Genomic DNA, 19620 nt, shown 5'->3' with positions numbered 1-19620 from the left:
TCCACATTGAGGTGAGAGAGTACAGATAAGGGGTTCCGCACGGTAGCGCCACCGCAGTAAAAAAAGAAAAAGAATAAGAAAAGGAATCCACTCCTCTCTCTCTCAGTTGAATTTTGAGTTGCGCCAATTTCACCTGTCCTCTCCTCTCTCTGTCACCGTGAGTCTCTTCTTCTCAGTTCTAATGTCAAATGCTTTCATTCTTTCTTTCACTTTTTTTTTCCGACACTCTCTGCACCACCACACCTCTTCCATTTTCTGCTTCCTTTTATTTCATTATGCGCATACATTCCGCTCTTGTTTTTACAACAATAACATTAACAGCGTACAATGTTATGCTTCCGTGTCTTCATTATTTTGTAAGCCAACGTGAGCGTTCCTTAACTGGTTTATCTCATTTTTTGACACGTCGTAGGTTTAACAAGTCTTGCTCATTTTATTTTATTTTTTTGTTTTCTACGTATAATAATAATCTTATTATGACAATGAGCCTTTGTTAGACTTAAATTTCTCAACCAGTAATGGATGGTTGGTTTTGTTGTGTGTGTTTTTTGTTTTTAAGGTATTGCATGTATGAAGGACTGTTGGTTTTTTTACAATAATTTTAATGGTCTGTCGGATGAGAGTCTCGATGATGTGATGGACATGGAGTTTTTGGATTTGCCCCTTGACTTTGAGGATGTGGAAACTGATGCTGTGGAGGAACAAGATTGGGATGCTCAGTTCAACAAATTCCTTGAAGACCCACCCCCACCACTTGGATCATTTCCACTACAATCCTCTGAGTTCTGTGGACAAACTCAACATGAGAATGTGAAACTCGGCAAGAGCTTTCGTGCTTCTGTGAGTTTCTTGCCCTCATTTTATGCTCTATGAATGGAAGCCTTTGTGTGGTTGACTTTTTTGTTCTGCCATGTTGCCCCGTTGCTTGATGTTGGGGAAACTCAGAATTGTGCTTCAATTCAGTTCGATTGTGCTTGATAAATTAATCACGTGAAACTGAAGCATACATTTTGTTGATTTCCAAATTCTGTTACTTGAATGGCTATTTCATTTGATAGGATCTGTACTTTTCAATGAATGTAACCTTCACTCTAGACCTACTTAGATAGCTGATATTTTACTAGTCTGAATTTTTAGCAAGGCTTTGATCTATGAATTACTACAATGATGTTGTTCCGGAACTTTGTCAGGTTGACAAAAAAGAAAGTATGTAATATTGGTAATTTGAGCCTAAAAATCAGCTAGTAATGCTGATTGAGTGAGAGGGGAGATTATCTTATTGTTTTAACATCCTTTGAGTCAACTCTGTGTTTCTCTTGCCCTGTTAGATATTGATGCCTTGCCAAACTTCTCTGTGCATAAGAACTAAGATTCATTGAATGACGTTAGTCTAGTTTAGATTTTAGAAGATAAACTTGAATAATAATAGGCTAAAGATTCAGTTTTCATACAAAAATGGCTATGAAGCCCAATACTCCAAAAATGGCAGTGTCATACCCATATTTGACGCTGATATATGTACCATACCTAGATGTTTATCCAAGGAGTATCCTCCATTTTTTATTTTTTAAATTTATCTGACTGATACAATTGAGATATGGCTTTGATACTTTGAAAAGGACTAAAATTACATATGGCTATATCTTTCTTTTGTATCTTTAAAGCTATAGTAGTGGGCAGTTATATGGAGCTAAGACTTTTTGTGACATTTTGACATGGGGTTGGGGGGAAGCATGTGACTTTGTAACATGTTCATAAGGGAAAGCGTATATTTTAATCTGGGCAATGGAAATATTTCTAACAGTTTTTTCTTATGATTACATGTATTGTTTTTGTAAATTGTGATCATCATGCACTAATATAGTTATGTATTTATAAGAAATGCCAATGTCTCTTACTCTCTTTACATTACGAACACTGAAATTGTGCATTTATTCAAAAGATTTTTAATTCATGCTTAATGTATCTAAGCTGTATTGCATCGCCAATTTTTAAGATTTTCTCATATCCCCACATTTTTTTATACTGTACTTATGTCGTATTAAGTACCCAAGATTGATAGTAAGCAGGTTTATTGGGCTACTGTAATTGCATAGTCTGCTAGTGAGTTGATTCTGACATTCTGTCCTCATTAGATGTTTCCTCTGGAACAGTGACAAGAGGACTAAAGCTAACTTTCCAGTGGTTCTCGGAATTCCCTTGAATCATCTTGCTTATGCTTTTTTTTTCTTTTCCATGTACATTTTGGTTTCAAACTCAAATCATGGAAGAGGGAACTTTTATGAGTTAAAGGTATACTTAAAATGTTTATTGGTTTCTTGCCGTTCAAAAGTAATCTACATAGCATGAACTTTTCTCATATGCTTATTGCGTAATTTGCTGCTATTAGTTTTTAAATATAATAGTTGTCACCGTGAAAATCTTTGTCTCAATTTCTTGGTACTCATGCCTTAACTTTTTGTAGTATTGCCCTCAAGAAGTGACAAAAGTTCTCTGTGATGCTTGTAAGTTGGAAGTGATTTGGTTATTCTGAATGATGAGTATGTGTATTCATATATAAAAATTTTGCTTTCTTGGATCCTTTAGAATTAGATGGATAGATGTGTCATGTGTGTGTTTGAACTTGGTATATGACACATTGGTGAATATCCCTCCTCCTAGCCAAAGTCTTTCCTGTCTATGGGTTTAAATAAAGGAAACATCATGCATTAGTAAGGTTGCTGACAGCCTATGAAGCACAGACACTCATGCCGAATGGTGTGTCGACGTGTTTGACACTTCTCCGACACTTGACACTTTTTGGACACACCTTCAACACGAGTCAGACACCTTTACACCATGTCTTCATTAAAAAAATATTCAACTTGGACTCCTCTCTGGCACACCTTGTCCATGAGTCGGACACCTCTCTGTTATGTCTCAATTATTTTTTTGCTTGAATCCTTCTTAGAATATTTTTATGGTCATTATCAAATGAAAATTGTAAAACTTAACAACTTTGTTTCTAGAAAGTGATGTTGGATCAAGTGACCTCAGAATAATTAAGAAGGGGAGGTTGAATTAATTATTCCTAAACCTTTACTAATTAAAATTTTACTCTTCTAAGGTTTTTACTTATGTTATTAAGAGAATAAGGAGTAGAAGAGAAACTTAACCAAAAGTAAAAGCGGAAATTAAAATGCACAGCAGAAAGTAAAAGAGTAGGGAAGAAGGAGACAAACATACAAGAGTTTTTTATACTGGTTCGGCAACAACCCGTGTCTACATCCAATCCCCAAGCGACCTGCGGTCCTTGAGATTTCTTTCAACTTTGTAAAAATCATTTTACAAGCAAAGATCCACAAGGGATGTACCCTTCCTTGTTCTCTTTGAACCTAGTGGATGTACCCTCCATTAGAACTAATCCACAAGAGATGTACCCTCTCTTGTTCTCAGTCAACAACCCAAGTAGATGTACCATCTACTTGTACCACAAAAGATGTACCCTCTAATGTGTTAAGACAAAGATCTTAGGCGGTTAAACCTTTGATACTTTGTGAATGGGGATACAAAAGAATTCTCAGGCGGTTAGTCCTTTGAACACTTTTGTATAAGGGAAAGGGAAGAATAAAAAAAATTTCAAACTGTGTCGTTTTGAATTCTTTGACAAGAGAGAAGGGAGACACAAAAGAATTCAGGCGGTTAGTCCTTTGTTCTTTTGAAAAAGGGAGAAGAGAGACACAAAATGAATTCAGACGATTAATCCTTGGCGAATTCTTTTGGGCAAAGGGAAAAGAGATGAAAAGATGAATAACACAAGTTTTCAAGGTTTAGAAAACCAGAAAACTTTGAAAAGCTTTTGACACAAAGAAGAAAAAGTTTAAAGAGATTCAAGACTTGTAAAGGATTGTAATGAATTGATTGGATTGATAGAAAGATTTATTTTTAAATGCAAAACAAAGTCTTGCTTTTATAGACTCTTCATGTCTGGTCAAGAGAACCATTTAGAAGAGTTATGACTTTTAGAAAAACTTAAAACCAATTTGAAAAAGTCAAAAACCATTTGAAGAGTTACATCTTTTGATTTACTTAGAAACAATCACTGGTAATCGATTACCAAATCAGTGTAATCGATTACACAAATCATTTGAAGAGTTACTCTTCACATTTGAATTTGAATTTCAACGTTCAAAGGCACTGGTAATCGATTACCAAAACATTGTAATCGATTACAACTTTTTGAAATCAATTGGAACGTTGTAAATTCAGTTGAAAAACTTTTTCAAATCCATTTTGCTACTGGTAATCGATTACAATAATCTGGTAATCGATTACCAGAGAGTAAAAACTCTTTGGGTCAGTTTTTGAGAAAATCTTTTCATACTTATCTTGATTAAGTCTTCTCTTGATTCTTGAATCTTGAGTCTTGAATCTTGATCTTGATTCTTGGAAGCTTGATCCTTGAATCTTGATTCTTGATTATTGAATTCAACTTTCCTCTTGAATCTTGAAGTGTTCTTCAACTTTCCTCTTGAGTCTTGAAGTGTTCTTGATTCTATCTTGAACATCTTGAACTTATTCTTTGATTGACCTTTGAACTTTTTGTCATCACCTTTGTCATCATCTTTGTTATTATCAAAACATCTTTGAATCAATCTTGATTCATCATGAAGCTTTGCTTCTACAAATATGTAAAAATTTAATTTTCTCCACACACACACATATACATATATATGAGGAGGGATCAAGTTACTCTAAGAGCAACTCTAAAAGAGTTACTCTTCATCCTCACTATTCATTTTCTTGGAATCTAACAGTTAAGATTTTAGAGTTGCTCTTAGAGTAACTTAACCTCCCTCCCCCCTTCTCCCTCTCAAGTGTCCTATATTTTGGACATTAATTGTGTTGTGGTGTTTATGTTTGTGTAGAAGTCGGTGCTTCATAGTTGACAGCTAAGCTAAAACTGATCAGTGATCTCAAATTAAATAGAAAATGCTTTGTTGCAAGGATTAAGTAGATTGAGTTGTATCATGCAGTTTGTTTAGCAACAAATAATAGGAAAGTCTATGCAAATGACATAAGTAGTTTTACCAACAAGTTTCTTTGGTTCGTGATACTATGACTTTATGGCATTTGATAATTGATAAGTGACATGTTTTGAAATTGTAGCATTCAATTCTTGTGAATAGCTCTTTGGCATACACATAAAATGTTGGAAGAAATTACCTAATTTCTCTTTCTCTCGTTACTTAAAACATTATATACGGTTGAAAAATTTTCTATTTATTTGTCAAGATACATACACATATTCATCTTCTGTGGATTTTATCTTTTTTGTGGCTTTGATGTGTTTTCCCAAAAAACAGCTACCAAAGACTGTCAGACCTACATATGGCAAAACTATTCCTATCCAGAATGTCTCTTTAAAAGGAAAAGATTTGCTCCAATTCCAAACCAACAGCCCAATTTCTGTTTTTGAAAGCAGTAGTAGTTCTCCCTCGGTTGAGAACTCCAACTTTGAGTTACCTGTCATCCCAACAAAGCGTCCCCGAAACAAACGCCAGCGTCTCTCAAACATCAGCCTGCTTTTCTCTATTCCTTTTATCCTTACTTCACCGACTTTTCAAAAATGTCAGAGGATGATTTTCTCCGAATCAGATTTACAAACACAGCCTGCTGGGGAATTATTGTGCATGGTCTCAAAGAAGCTGAGGAAAAAGGATATTCCCATGCTAGCTAACAGAATTGAAATGAAGAGATCCTCGTCACAGGAGTCAGTTGCACTCAGGAAATGCTTACATTGTGAGGTGACAAAGACGCCGCAATGGAGAGAGGGACCAATGGGTCCTAAGACCCTATGCAACGCCTGTGGGGTTCGATACCGATCTGGCCGGCTATTTGCTGAATACCGGCCTGCAGCTAGCCCCACTTTTGTATCATCATTGCACTCAAACTCTCACAAGAAGGTTTTAGAAATTAGGAACAGAGCCACCCAAGTGACTGTTAGATAAACCTTCTTGGAAATTCTCTAGGTTAGTATTGTCTTAGATTTTATTGAGTGGTAGTGCTAAACAGGATTTTCCTTGATTATTGTTCTCCTTTTTTATGGTCTAATCTTAATCTTATATTGCTTAGCTAGTTAGCATCATTTGTTTTATGTAAATTGATTGGCCGAATAAAAAGTAGTAAGACTATACCACTGGTTCACTCCATGCTAGGCATTCAAGGAAACAAGGTATTGAAAATTCAGAGAGGAAGATAATCAAATAAAAAGCAAAACTTAGGTGCAGATCTTCATGTGTTTTTGGTGTTATTATCCAATTAGAATTGAAGTTTCACTTCGATTATCTGTGTAATAAAGGTTCACATTAAAGGTTTCTCACAAGTTACTTAGGTGAAATTCTAATTATGATCGGAGAATAACAACAAAAGTATCTAAGAAAATGTATTTAAGTTTTGTCGGCTTGAAGCAAAGACATCATATGGGATAAGTTGAGCTAGAATCCTTGAAATTATCTGCTGGAAGGGCAAGGGTCAAAAGACAATATCGCATGCCTTGTAACATGAAGGGGGAAGACGACACAACATTTATAGTGAAAGAACATATGCATAGTTAGACGAAATTTATGTTGTTATCCATGCCAGCAAAGGATCTTGGAACTGATTAAAAGGTTGAAACAAAAAAGGAATGGGGATCGGTGGTAATATAATCCAGGTGTTAATGGGCCTTCTCTTTATCAGTTTTATACTTGCATGCGATTTTCTCCAAAATTTAACTCTCAAATCTCAATTATGCTTCGCTCTGCCTTCCAAATATTATGTTGACTTTATGCACATTTCCATCATTTTATTATCTTTTCATTTATGTTTTCCTCACTAACATGATAACTTAATTCATCTTTCTTTATTTTCTTTTCGTTAGAGATAACTTAATTCATCTGAATGAAGAATTGTGCATTATCTCAAAGCAGACCCTAATTCTCTCCGATCTATATTCTTGGTAATCCTAAGCTATGGACATTCCAGTGGCAGCCCATGTCCACACATGTTATTTTCTTAAAGGGCCATAAGGTTTTTCTACATGGTACAAGTGAAGTTCCCAAATAAACAAGGTAGGATTTTTCTAAGCCACCATTCAAATTGCTGATACACCTAGCATAACATCTGCAATTCCAGTTTTACCCTTCTGTAAAAATGATACGGATGGGCAATCTGTATTGGGCTTATGGATTGTCAATCTATATTACGATCTTTTTTATTTTTTTTTTCAAAAATATGTTTTGCGAATTAATTTAAAATTAATGACCCAAACAAGAATCAAACATGTGACTTTCATGTTATTAGCGTGACATTCTAACCAACTAAGCTAATAGATCAATTATGTTATAAAATAATTAATGTCGTTATATATAACACTAAAATTTCTAATGTATATTTAATGCACGTCTAAATTTACATAATAAATTTTGTGACAATTTTTATCTAATAATTAATTTATTTACATATATAAATTGTAAATAAAAATCATAGGTTTAATAAAAATTTATATATGTAAAAAAAATACATTATTAACATAAATCTACTAATGTACTTTTTGACCTTATTACAATTAATCTTGATCTAATAATGTACTTTTTTACATATATAAATTTTAAATAAAAATCACAGGTTTCATAAAAATTTATATATGCAAGCAGATTAATTATTAGATAAAAATTAATTGTTACAAAATTTATTATATAAATTTACATGTGCATTAAATATACATTAGAAATTTTAGTGTTATATATAGCGATATTAATTATTTTATAATATAATTGACTTATTAACTCTTAGAGCTTCATGCTAATAATATGAAAGTCATATGTTTGCTTCTTGCTTGGGCCATTAATTTTAAATTAATTCACAAAGCATATTTTAAAAAAAATCATATGAGCCACTTAGGAAGGACAAAACTGGAATTGCACATGTTATGCTAGGTGTACCAGCAATTTGCATGATCCGCAAAGAAAGACCCAACAAGGTATAAGTGGTTTCATAGAAAATTCAAGATGCATTTATCCAAAGGGCCTATGGGACAAACACAGATTATCAAGCAGGGATTTGCAGCATTTTTTATTACGCATTTGATTTTTTTCTAAATGTGTACCCATTAGAAAAATAGAAACTACTATAAGTATAAGCACTATTAAGAGAGAGAACCAATGAATTAAAAAGTGATGACACTTTGCATTATTGAAGAAATAAATTCATAACAAACAGCAATGACCAAAGTCCAAATTTACATTGTATTATTTTTTTATGGTTAAAAATAAGAGTTTAATCTTATTATTAAGGTTCTTGCCGACAACAGGCTTTGCTCAATGCTCATGGGCAAGCATTAAACGAAAGGTTAAACAATTGGAAGTTACGTATTTAATTAATTTGTTTCTTAACTTTGTTGCTTTCTTCATATGCCTTGCTGCTGCTGCTTAATATATACATGATCCATTTTAAGGAAATGACCCTGAATTGCAATGTTCCTATGTACTCTTAATTAAGGAGCTGCTTGTGTAGTGTTGGCCTTCGCACCCCCTAATGCAAGTTGCCAAAATGTCCATGTGCCTAGCTCTCTACCTCTAAAGTCTAAAAGCACTACATGTACATACCCTCCTAACCTATCATCAAAGTATTGGCATGATATGCAAGCACATGCATTATTAATCATAAAGTACGTTAATAGGCTTCCACCCTCCATGGTCCATACCACAATTTTCTATTTTGAGACAGCAACATTCTCCCAATTTTGTGTCCATAATACATATCCCTCTATAGTCTATAGCCTAGTCTATTTATGGTAGAAAAGTGAATTAGATATTTTGTTTACAAGATTATTTTGGTACTAAATTCAATTTAAACAATAAACTCAGTTTAAGTTGTATCTGTAGTCTGTTAGTTCAATTCCATCCTGATCATATAAACCATTAATGTCGCTTTCGAGTTGGCTGTGGTCTATAAGAGATTACTCATTACTCCATTCCTTTTATTCGGATGGTGAAGAAGTAAGGACAAAAAACTAGAAGAAATGAATGGATGGTGTGTTGCTACCATTTTCATTTTGTATTAGTAAAAGATATATAGTACTATAACTTCGCTTCTTTTTTTTTTTTTGGATTTAATTACAAGTGGTTTCATCTTAACCTTTATACGTACTACACCCTAGTAATGTTGTCTCGAAGACATAGTTGTTCGCTGTCGCATTTACTTTCTGTAAGGTATCTATAATTAACATAGCTGAGCCAAGAGGAGAAGATATAAAGTGTCATGCTTTGTTGATGTGAGGTGAAAAGAAATAAGAAAAAGAAGTATAAACATATTTCTATCTCCACTTATTAAATACAAAGGTGAAAAAGAAAAATAAAATTTTATTCGATATAAAGGTGTTTCTTTCGTTTAAAATAATATATAATTTATCTTATTTTTTAAAAATTAATATTATGCAAAAGATATTGTTATTTAGAATTTGTGTTTAAATTTTTATAAATTTTGATAGAATTGCAATAATTATAAAAGTTTCACGTGACTTGAGACCTAACATGAGAGGTCCATTTTCAAAGAAAAATAATGTAAATACGTTATATAAATTATTAAAGATGACACTGGAAATTTACACCAAACATTTATTAGCAAATAAAGATGAAGAAGCAGCAAACCAAGCTTGGTTGCGACCCGACATTATAATTCTCTCCGGAGAATGAACAAATTGAAGATTATATCACACGAAACGACACATAGCAAGTAGCTAGCTAGCTAGCATTGCGATGGATATAATGTACTATTATATCAATCCCGCACACACATACACATTCATTCATTATTTAACGCTAACAATAACACACACTAATTGGTGGGGTTCACTCTTTTATTTCAATTTGGCAAGTTTGATTAGGTGCCCCCTCCTTCTCCACTTCATGTCGTGACCCTCGTTTTCACAACACCCAGTTTACTTTTGTTCCAATAAAAGAAAAAAATATTCAATTAGACCAGAAAAAAATATCATTTTAATTAATCTTGTTTGGTAATATATTAGACTTGATTTTGATTTTTTAAGTATTATAATTGTGGTTTTTGATCTCCAAATTTCAATTGCACAAATCAAATCTTCACATTAATGTAATTATGTGATTTTTGTTCACGTGTCAATCTTTGAATAAACAGATTTTGTTGACATGACAGTAGATAATGACATGTTGATGATATAATTTGTTTGACATATATTAATGTGACTTAATTATATTTTGATCTCTCTTTGATTGTAATTGTGAGCGAAGATATAATTAAGTTAGTGTCAATGTGTATGTCAAATAATTCGTTAATTGTTGTGTCATGATTAAGTGTTAAACTTTAATGATTTTTAATGTTTTTTTTTTAAATAAGTCACGCAATTACTATATCTTCAAAAACTAAATTTCTATGTGTTGAGTGGCCATTTACAAGCCCAAAAACTACATTTGCTAAAGAATTTGGAGTGTTACTTTTGTTGGTTCGTTATACTAATCTTAGATCACGTGACTTTTTAAATTTTATAATTTAATGTTAAATTAATTTTAAAAATTTTAATTTATCATCAGAATAATCTTTAAATATTAAAATTTAATAATAAAATAATGTCATAAATTTATTTTTTTACAGAACTAATTAATTACATTTTTTTAGGTATTTACATTACTTTGAAAGACGAACTTGGATATTTATTGTTATTTTTTTTTGGAAAAATATAAATTATATTAAACCTCAAAATGATACAACAATAAATGAGGTATATCATGCGTATAGAGAAAATTAAAAATATCTCTAATATAAGAAGGTTTATATCAAGATGTTAAAATAAATACGCTTGTCTATACATAAGAAACTTAATCTTATTAATAATCTCTATTACATAAAATTGATAATCTTCAAAAATCAACTTATTCCTAAATAGTCAGATGCAATATAGTCAAATGCAATATACTGTAATTATTATAGTTAGACAACAAAATTTTTCTTAAACATCTTATGAAGATTTGTTCTTAATTAAAAAGTTAGTGATAGTTATAAAAAAGTGAAATATTTATTGTTATTTTTACAATAACGTGTGAGCGTGAGGGGTGTAAAAAGGGTAATGGAGGAGGGAGGGGTGTGAAGTGTGACATTAGTCTATGCCTGAGTCTAACCCGTGACAAAGAGAACACAACGACAGAGATTCCTTGCACCTAAGAGGGAGTGAGAGAGAAGGGTGTCACTATCCACGTCCAATCCAACAACATGCAGTGGGGCCCGCACGTTACGTATGCCATCGATGAGAACGAGGAAGAGGCATGCCTAGCATAGCATGGGGTTGTCTCTAGCTGTCACATTTGTACCATCCTTCATCTTCATCACTCACCCTATAAGCTAGGTGTCATACCAACACATCAAATTAATGTAAGTAAAACATACCAACGTTTTTGTAATAAGGCCAAACACCCATTCCAATTTCAAAATCACTGCATGCATGCATGTGGTGGTTATTTGGTCTTATTGTAACTAAATAGAAGATCAAACTCAATTCAAGCTCATATTTTGCAATTAAAATAGGCCAAGTTAACCTCACAAGAGACAAGGAAGAGTGTAATAAGCAACGAAATGTTCAAGGGAGTTGAAGATAAGCATGCAATTGCAGATTAAAGAAAAGTTCTACTAAAATATATTGTACTTAAATTCAAACTAAAATTATTGTCACGGTAGAGAAAGAATAGTAGTAACATTTTGTAATAAAAAGAAAATAATGAGGAATTTGACATATGATGAATTGTTGTTGTCAGAGTGAGTGGGACTGAGCAGAGCAGAGGAAAGCGACGGTGGTATTTGGTTGGGTTTCCTTTTCTTTTCAGTTATCAATTTTGCGTGGTGGCCGGTTGTTTTGGGCACACTGTCACAAAGAAACACAAATGGCGAAACTTTCAGTTCATTTGTCAATTTCTTGGGACCCAATTCCTCAATTGCCAACATTTATTGCCAATTTGCGTCAACCAAAATTAGGTTCTGAACTTTTCGGATGCATCTCACTCAATTATTATTTTTATTTATCGTGGAGCACCTTATCTAATCTTTTTCTTTTGTTTAAAAAAAAATATCTAGTTTTTATTTCCTGTAAATGTTATAGCAACTAAATTTCGAAAAGGGTATATTGTGATGTATTGGGGTGTCTAATCCCCTTATCTTTTTAGTGGGATGCTTGAGTTTGAAATTTAAAAAAGTGGGGGGGAAATCAAGGCTGTGAGGTATGGTCGAAAAATAATTACATCTCTTTGGATTTATGTGTATAGAAAATATCAATCGAAAGAAGTTAGTCTTTTAATAAGTATTTCTATCTTGAGAGATTAGTATCTGAATCTTAATTAGTGATGATAAAATGGACCATCTCAACGCATTTTGGTCTAGCCTGTCATTAGCTTAACAAAAACGGACTTAGATGAGTTGACCTAACTTTTGAAATATATAGTAAAGAAAAATAATGTGCCATTTAAGGTTAGTGTCCTGCTAGCTACAAGCCCATTTTTTGGCAGATTAAGAGGGGCTAGTAGGTTGATAATATTGGCTTGGCTTGTCTAAAACAATGAGTTAAACGGACTGGTCCCTTAAACCAAATCTGTTTTGCCACTTGTACTCACAATGGAAACAATCTTGAGCAAAAAGAAATTGAAGAAGAAACCTATATGTAATAGTACAATCCAAGTAAAAAGTATAATTTTTATCCAAGTATACTTTGCTCTAATTTATAAGTTTCTTAGTTTAAAAGGAGGAGTCTATTCTACATTAGCTTGAAGGGACCATAATATACAAATATAAAGGAGCAAAAGTCCAAAACTAAAGACAAGCCAGCCAGCAATTCCCAACCGATTGAGAAAAGAATGTAATAGTGATCATGAAATTTTCATACTGTATGCTACAGTGTACAAAATGGGACATTTGTTAAGTTCATGGCCTTTTAGTTAAAGAAAAGAATGAGACTGGTTGGTTCAACCTATATAATTAAATTCTTTTGTACGTTATCTTCTTCTCTACATTGATTCTTCCCTCTATCTCTCCCATCATATCATCTTTGGCTCTTAATTGTCTCGATGTTGTGTGTCGGTAGCAATGTTGATTCTGCATGTTCTTTCCGAACCACATCTTTTAGGTTGATTTATCCACTATTTTCTTTTTCCTCTTTCGTTCATTGATTTGATATTGATATTATGGTGGCATTCTTTCTTTATTTACTTACCCACACAAACATGCATTAAACTCTTTTTGAAAGACATTTATTCATAATAAATGGATCCTAATTGATATAGTAACGACATTGTGGCTTCACCTAAACCTCATTGATGTAGCAACTAGCAAAGGCTTTTGCTACAGCAGGATCAGGACTTATAAAGTTATGAGAAATGATACTTGTACTTGTATAATAATAATTTGTAAAACAAATCTTACCAAAAAATAGGAGAAAAGTAAAAGGAGTGGAAATTTTTTGAAATATAATTAATAAATAATATGCTAGAGAGAAATAGGGTTTTTTTTACCGGTTGAGAGTAATTTTTTTCATTTTTTTTATGGATCATTTTTAAATTATTTCTCAAAAGAAATTAATCGTAACAGATATTATGATTTATAACTTTTTTTACTAGCAAATAATTTTGCGACTTTTAAAATTGTATATATTTTTTTAACTTCCAACTTCAAAGTTGTAAGTTTTATTTTTTTTATTTTTATTTTTATGACTTTGAAGTGATAACAGTTATTTTTTAATGTTTAAAGTTTTTAATTTTGTAATTTTTATTTATTTTGTATTTTCTTTTTTATTTTGTTTTCAATATTATGGTTATTCATTATTGACTTTTTGTGCAAATTTTGATGTGTTCTACCAATATATAAAAAAAGTAATTTATTAAATTTTTTCACACAATTGGTTCACCTTTTTATTCTCATGTGTAAAGTTGAACTATTTCAAACTAAACCGGCACAACTTATAACATTTGAAGTAAACATTTGGCACAAATTTTACTGTATATTTTCATTATATTTATTGTGGTTATATTTTATTGACTTCTTCTCACAAATCATGTTGTGTTTTAAGAATATGTCAAGAAAGGAATGTAATTTATTCAACTTTTTTTATATAATTTGGTTTGGTTTCGATTCTCATATGTAAGTTGAACCAAGTCAAACTATATCGACACCACTTATAACATTTGATGTAAAATTACACAAATTTCGTTGTGTTTTAAAAATGAGATGTAATTTATTAAACTTTTTTCATACAATTTGATTCAATTTCAATTCTCATATTTAAGACTGAACTACGTCAAACTAAACCAACAACGCTTATTATGTCTGACGTAAAATTTGCACAAAGTTTACCGTGGTTTTTTCACTATATATTGAGTGTGGTCATTCTTTAGGGACTATTTTACAATTTTAATTGAATGCAACATTTAAAACAATTTATAGAACAACTATTTATTCATTTAAAAATAATTTAAAACTATTCACTAGGATTATTTTTGGCACGTTACCTATCACCCTTTTAATTTATTGACTACTTTGTTTTAAAACCATACAAAAACAAAGTACTACTAGAATATTTTTTTTCAAAATTAAAAATCACGTTATTTTATTTTGAAATAGATATGGGAGTAACCATATCTACCAGTTTCTTTACCATTGGAGCAAACCACAAAATTTCTTCAGAGCAAGATCCATTCCTTCACCACAAAATCGTTCCTTAGCTATTAAAAAACATTATTTTATACAGACAGCTACAATCAATGAACAACCCAAAAAAGAGGTAAAAAAAATAAAATTGAAGAAGGAGAAGAACAGCATTGAGAGTGGTTGCCTCTGTCGACAATTTCCTTGCCGCCGCACCGAGCCGTCGCTCCTCACCTTGCTGCTGCATCGCGCCGAAGCACCTCCGTCGCACCTCTGTTGCCATTGCACTCAGTCGCAGCACCTCCGCCGCACTTTGGGCGAGATCTGATTTTGGGGACGAGAGGGACAGGGATAGTGGTTTTGAAATAGAGAAATAGAGTGAGGGGAGCTGTTGCTGCTTTCTCACAAAGAGAAATCGAGAGGGGAAAGTGAAAGAGAAAACGTTATGGCGAGGAGGTGAAGAGAAGGTTTTGGAGGTTGAGAGAGAAAACGAGAGGGTGAGTGTGTAAATGAAAAAGAGGTTTTTGTTGCTACACAAATTATTCAATGAAAGCATTTAAAAAATATTAAAGATAGAATTCAATTTGATAGAAATTGTTTTAATTTTGCGAATCAATAGAATCATTGCTCATCAAATATCAGGGGTCATTTCTTCAACTCGTTTTAAGAATATTTTTTTTACCATTATGTTAAAATACTATAAATATGACTTCAATTCATATCATTTTACACATAATTTCTCCACTCTTTTATTTTTTTTCTCTAACTAAGCCCCAATTTTCTTTATTTTTTTCTCTTACTAAGCCTCAATCTTCTTTATTATCTCTCAAAGGATCCTAATATTCAATATTACTACAATATTTTGTAAAATCAACCACTTAGGAGTGACAATTCTCAAAATCCCTAATATTATATGTATCCACCATTTCCAACATGTGGTATAGGCCTCCTTCATTCAATAAGGAGCCTCGTATCACTAAAAATTATCAAAATCCATCGTTTTTTATGTATCCATCACCCCAATCAACCCAAACATGTGTTATAGGTCTCCTTCATCCATTGTGGAGTCCGGTACCAATGAACCCAAATCACCAATCGGTCTAAAAACTATTCAACTAGATGATGAAGGAGAAAAATGATGGACACCATGGCTTTCCCACATAACATTTTCAAGTAGAATGCAAGTAAAAAATTTGAAGTTAAGCATGTTTGGTTGTTGTTGAAGATGAACCAAAATGACATGCAAAATTTATGGATAACTCTTTAAAAAAAGTGAGGTTTCTGCTTCAAGTGCATACTCGTTGTCTTCTAACTCACAGATTCCCATTGAAGTTGATGAATATGACACAACATCACCAATATCTCGCTCAACAAGACAAAAGACAGCAAAAAAGAAGAGCAAAGAAAAAGGAACTGCAAGCACTAGTCCCAATCTAGATCTGTCTAGCATAGAAAGTCCAATGAAGAAGAAAACACCAAATACGATACACTTATTGAGTTAAGAGAGGCACAAGAATGACATATGGAGTATGAAATAATCATGAAGGACACATCTATGCTAATGTGAGTATCTTAGGCATAAACGAGGATTTTAAATGAACAGGCCAATGTGATTTTGTTATTATTTAATTTTAGTAGTCTATGCTAATGTTGTTTTTGTTAGTTAATTTTAGTTGTGTAGGTCATTATTGTATTTTTAATTTAAATTTAGTTGTTATGTATTATTTGTCCTCGACCTCAATCTCATTATGAAACTAGCCATTAATAAAACTAGTCATTACAAAACTAGCCGTTGTAAAAATAACCATTATGAATAATGGTATATAATTTTGCAATCTTTTCTCATTCTTGCATCTTCTCATAAAATTACACAATCTTATCTGATTTCCAACACTTAAGTTAGACATACAATGGATCCAAACATTGATTTTGATACACTTTGGGATAATATCGGATATGAGAAACTTGAATACAACACCAACAAAGAAGTCATGAGGTTGATACTTCAAAGCCAACAACAAGTTGACAACACGGTTTGGTGCAAACATAGAAGAAAAGTGGTGAATCAAAATCATGAGGAAGGACATGGTCAATTGTTCAATGACCATTTCTCACCAAATCTTGTATACATAGACTAAATTCTAAAGAAGATTGTGCATGCAAAGGCATGTGTTTCTTCGAGTTGTAACGGCCCTAGCAATCATGACGAGTATTTCCCAATTAAGGTAGATGCAATGTGTAGAAATGGCCTATCACCGTTGGAGAAGTGTATTGTTGCTCTTCGTATATTGGCTTATGGCTCACCTGCTAACAATGTGGACGAGTATATTCAAATTGTTGAAACCACTATAGTAGACTGCTTACAAAGATTGGTATCAAGCATTTATACAATATTTGGGGATGAGTACCTAAGAAGGCCAGATAACAAAAGCACTAGAAGACTACTATAAATGGGAGCGACACGTGATTTTCCAAGTATGTTAGATTCCATGATTTGTATGCACTGGGAATGAAATTTTTTTCCAGTTGCATGAAAATGTCAATTTTGTCATGGTGATCATGGCAATGCAACAATGATTCTTGAAACCGTGGCATCACAAGACTTTTGGATTTGATATGCTTTTTTTGGCACTATGAGTTCAAATAATGTCATTACTATGTTAAATACATCTAATGTGTTTGATGAAGTTTTTTGAGGACGCGAGTTCGCGGTGCAATACATGATGAAAGAAACCTAATATGCTACATGGCACTATCTAGTGGATGACATTTATCTAGACTTTGCTACATTTATGAAGACTAATAAACCACTTTTTGAGTGATATTTTGTGTGAGTTTTTGTGCCATTTACATCCATTTTCTTGACATAACTCATGTTTGGACACTAGTTTTGTGTTGCAGGAGTATAGTTGCTCAATTAAGTGAAAGAGTTGAAAATTACATGATTTTATGAAGATCTAAAGACTATGCACTTGATAATGATCATGATACATTTATCAAGATCGTGGTAAGTAGCACGACCATGGCAAAAAGATAATTGTCCTCCAAAACAACGCCAACCTTTCAACAATGGTTGTGGTAAAATTCATCACAATCGTAGTTAATTTATAAGGGTTGTAGTCAATCCACAACACCCCAGAGCTTCAACATCATGACTTTTGGACCACTGTCGTGGCGGATTTCATCATAGCTGCAATACATCTTTTCTAATTGACATCTTTTAGAAAGTTATAAATAGGAGTTGTATCTTGTATCTTTAGTACATTTTATCATATTTTTGAATTAGATAGCACTTGTGAGGGTTTTAGGGTTGTAAGGCGTAGACAACACGACAAGGACAAATTGTGATCATTATTCTTCCCCTGTGGTATGTCTATGCTAATTTCTTATTGGTTTTCTATCTTTGCCTTGACCATGACCAGTTAGTCACCTTGGTCTGGGGGTTATGATATAACTGTCTAATTGTACCACTTTCTATGTTCTTAATGGAATTTCTCAATGCTTTATGTTAATTAATTTTCTTTTTTATTCTTATTGTTTAATTGGGAACTGATCAGTCTTATGCTTAATTGAATGTACTGTACTGATCATTTGCGTATGTTTGGCAGACCTATGTAGAGAATGTTTAACACCAAATTGAATGGTCAAACTGTTTGAGTAATCTAAAATATATTACTTAATCTTTAATTGATCATCCTTAGGATTGATTATATCATTTGGCTTAAATTGATATATCCATGATCATTGAAGTATTGATTTAAGGTAAAAAAAAAATCTTTTGACCTTGATCATAGGCTTTTGTTGACTTTGGAAATCGATAATTAACTGTGAAATGAATTTCATTAGAATTGGAATTGAGGGAAAATTGATACCAATGAATCATAATCTTTGGTTGTTTTACTACCACTTAAATCTTTCTTTTACAGTCATTTATTTATTTTCTTTTAAAAACCAAAAACTAAAAAAAATGCTTAAATCTTTTTTTAATCATCTAATCTATTTAGTGCAATAATTTTGATTATTTGAGAGTACAATTGGTCTCTAGGGTTCAATAATCATACTTTTAGTCCACTATTACTATTACGTAGGGTACACTTGTCCTTGTGCAAGTAATATTTTTACGTATGAAAGACTATTTCAATGTCATAAGGAAAAAAAAGAAAATTATTTGCACAACGACAAAAATCAACAAGAAAAGATATAAAATGTGCGTTTGAAATGTTCCAATCTTGATTCACAATTATACATGATCTGTCACCGTTTATGAGATGCTCATACAATGAAAAATATAACTTATACATATATAATATTACATAATATGATTGTCAATGAACAACACACATATCAAAATTATATTCATTAAGATAATAAAAATAATGACATGCCAACAAACAAAATATATTTGGGCACTAACCTCAGTTTCAAATTAATATATCTCTAAAGGAAATTAAATGTTCGTGATAGAAAAAAATATCATCGACTTTAAACATATTTGATTGAACATATTTAGAAAATTTTGGAAAATAAAATAATAAAAATTAATTTTATGGAACTTTATGTTTTTTTCTTAAATGTCAATTTGTTTAATTATCTAATAATTTAAAATTTGAATAATTATTTTATTTCAATCATAATTAAGTAAAAGTAAAAAAAATATAAAAATGTGAATTTATTAAAATTTCTTAAAGATTTTGATTATTTAAATAAAATTGTGTATAAATTTGTTAAAAATAATAAATATTATGAATATAAAAAAAATAATGTAAAAAAAGAAACTTAAAAAACTACCATGAGAGATACTTTAAAAATTCGCGATATCTTCTGACATAATAGCGTTATTATTACCACCATTCTTTATCACATCATATACTCATAATTACAACCCAAAAATAAATTTCATTTCGCATTCTATTCTTATTTATTTCAAACAAACAATTTAATAAA

At 31.9% G+C, this 19620-nt stretch overlaps 1 protein-coding gene across 1 annotated transcript; it reads left to right on the top strand.

Annotated features, from left to right (window-relative positions):
* LOC114379088 (GATA transcription factor 11-like) lies at positions 1-6268 on the top strand. Its single transcript, XM_028337650.1, has 3 exons — positions 1-157; positions 560-840; positions 5346-6268. The coding sequence occupies exons 2-3, from the start codon at positions 571-573 to the stop codon at positions 5988-5990; spliced, it is 915 nt and encodes a 304-aa protein (XP_028193451.1). The 5' UTR covers positions 1-157; positions 560-570; the 3' UTR covers positions 5991-6268.
* Positions 6269-19620: the final 13352 nt, after the last annotated feature.

The sequence above is a fragment of the Glycine soja genome, chromosome 12, assembly GCF_004193775.1.
Source record: "Glycine soja cultivar W05 chromosome 12, ASM419377v2, whole genome shotgun sequence".
In the NCBI taxonomy this organism is placed as follows: Eukaryota; Viridiplantae; Streptophyta; class Magnoliopsida; order Fabales; family Fabaceae; genus Glycine; species Glycine soja.
The sequence above is the reverse complement of the archived record's forward strand: the minus strand, read 5'-3'. Positions and strand labels throughout refer to the sequence as shown.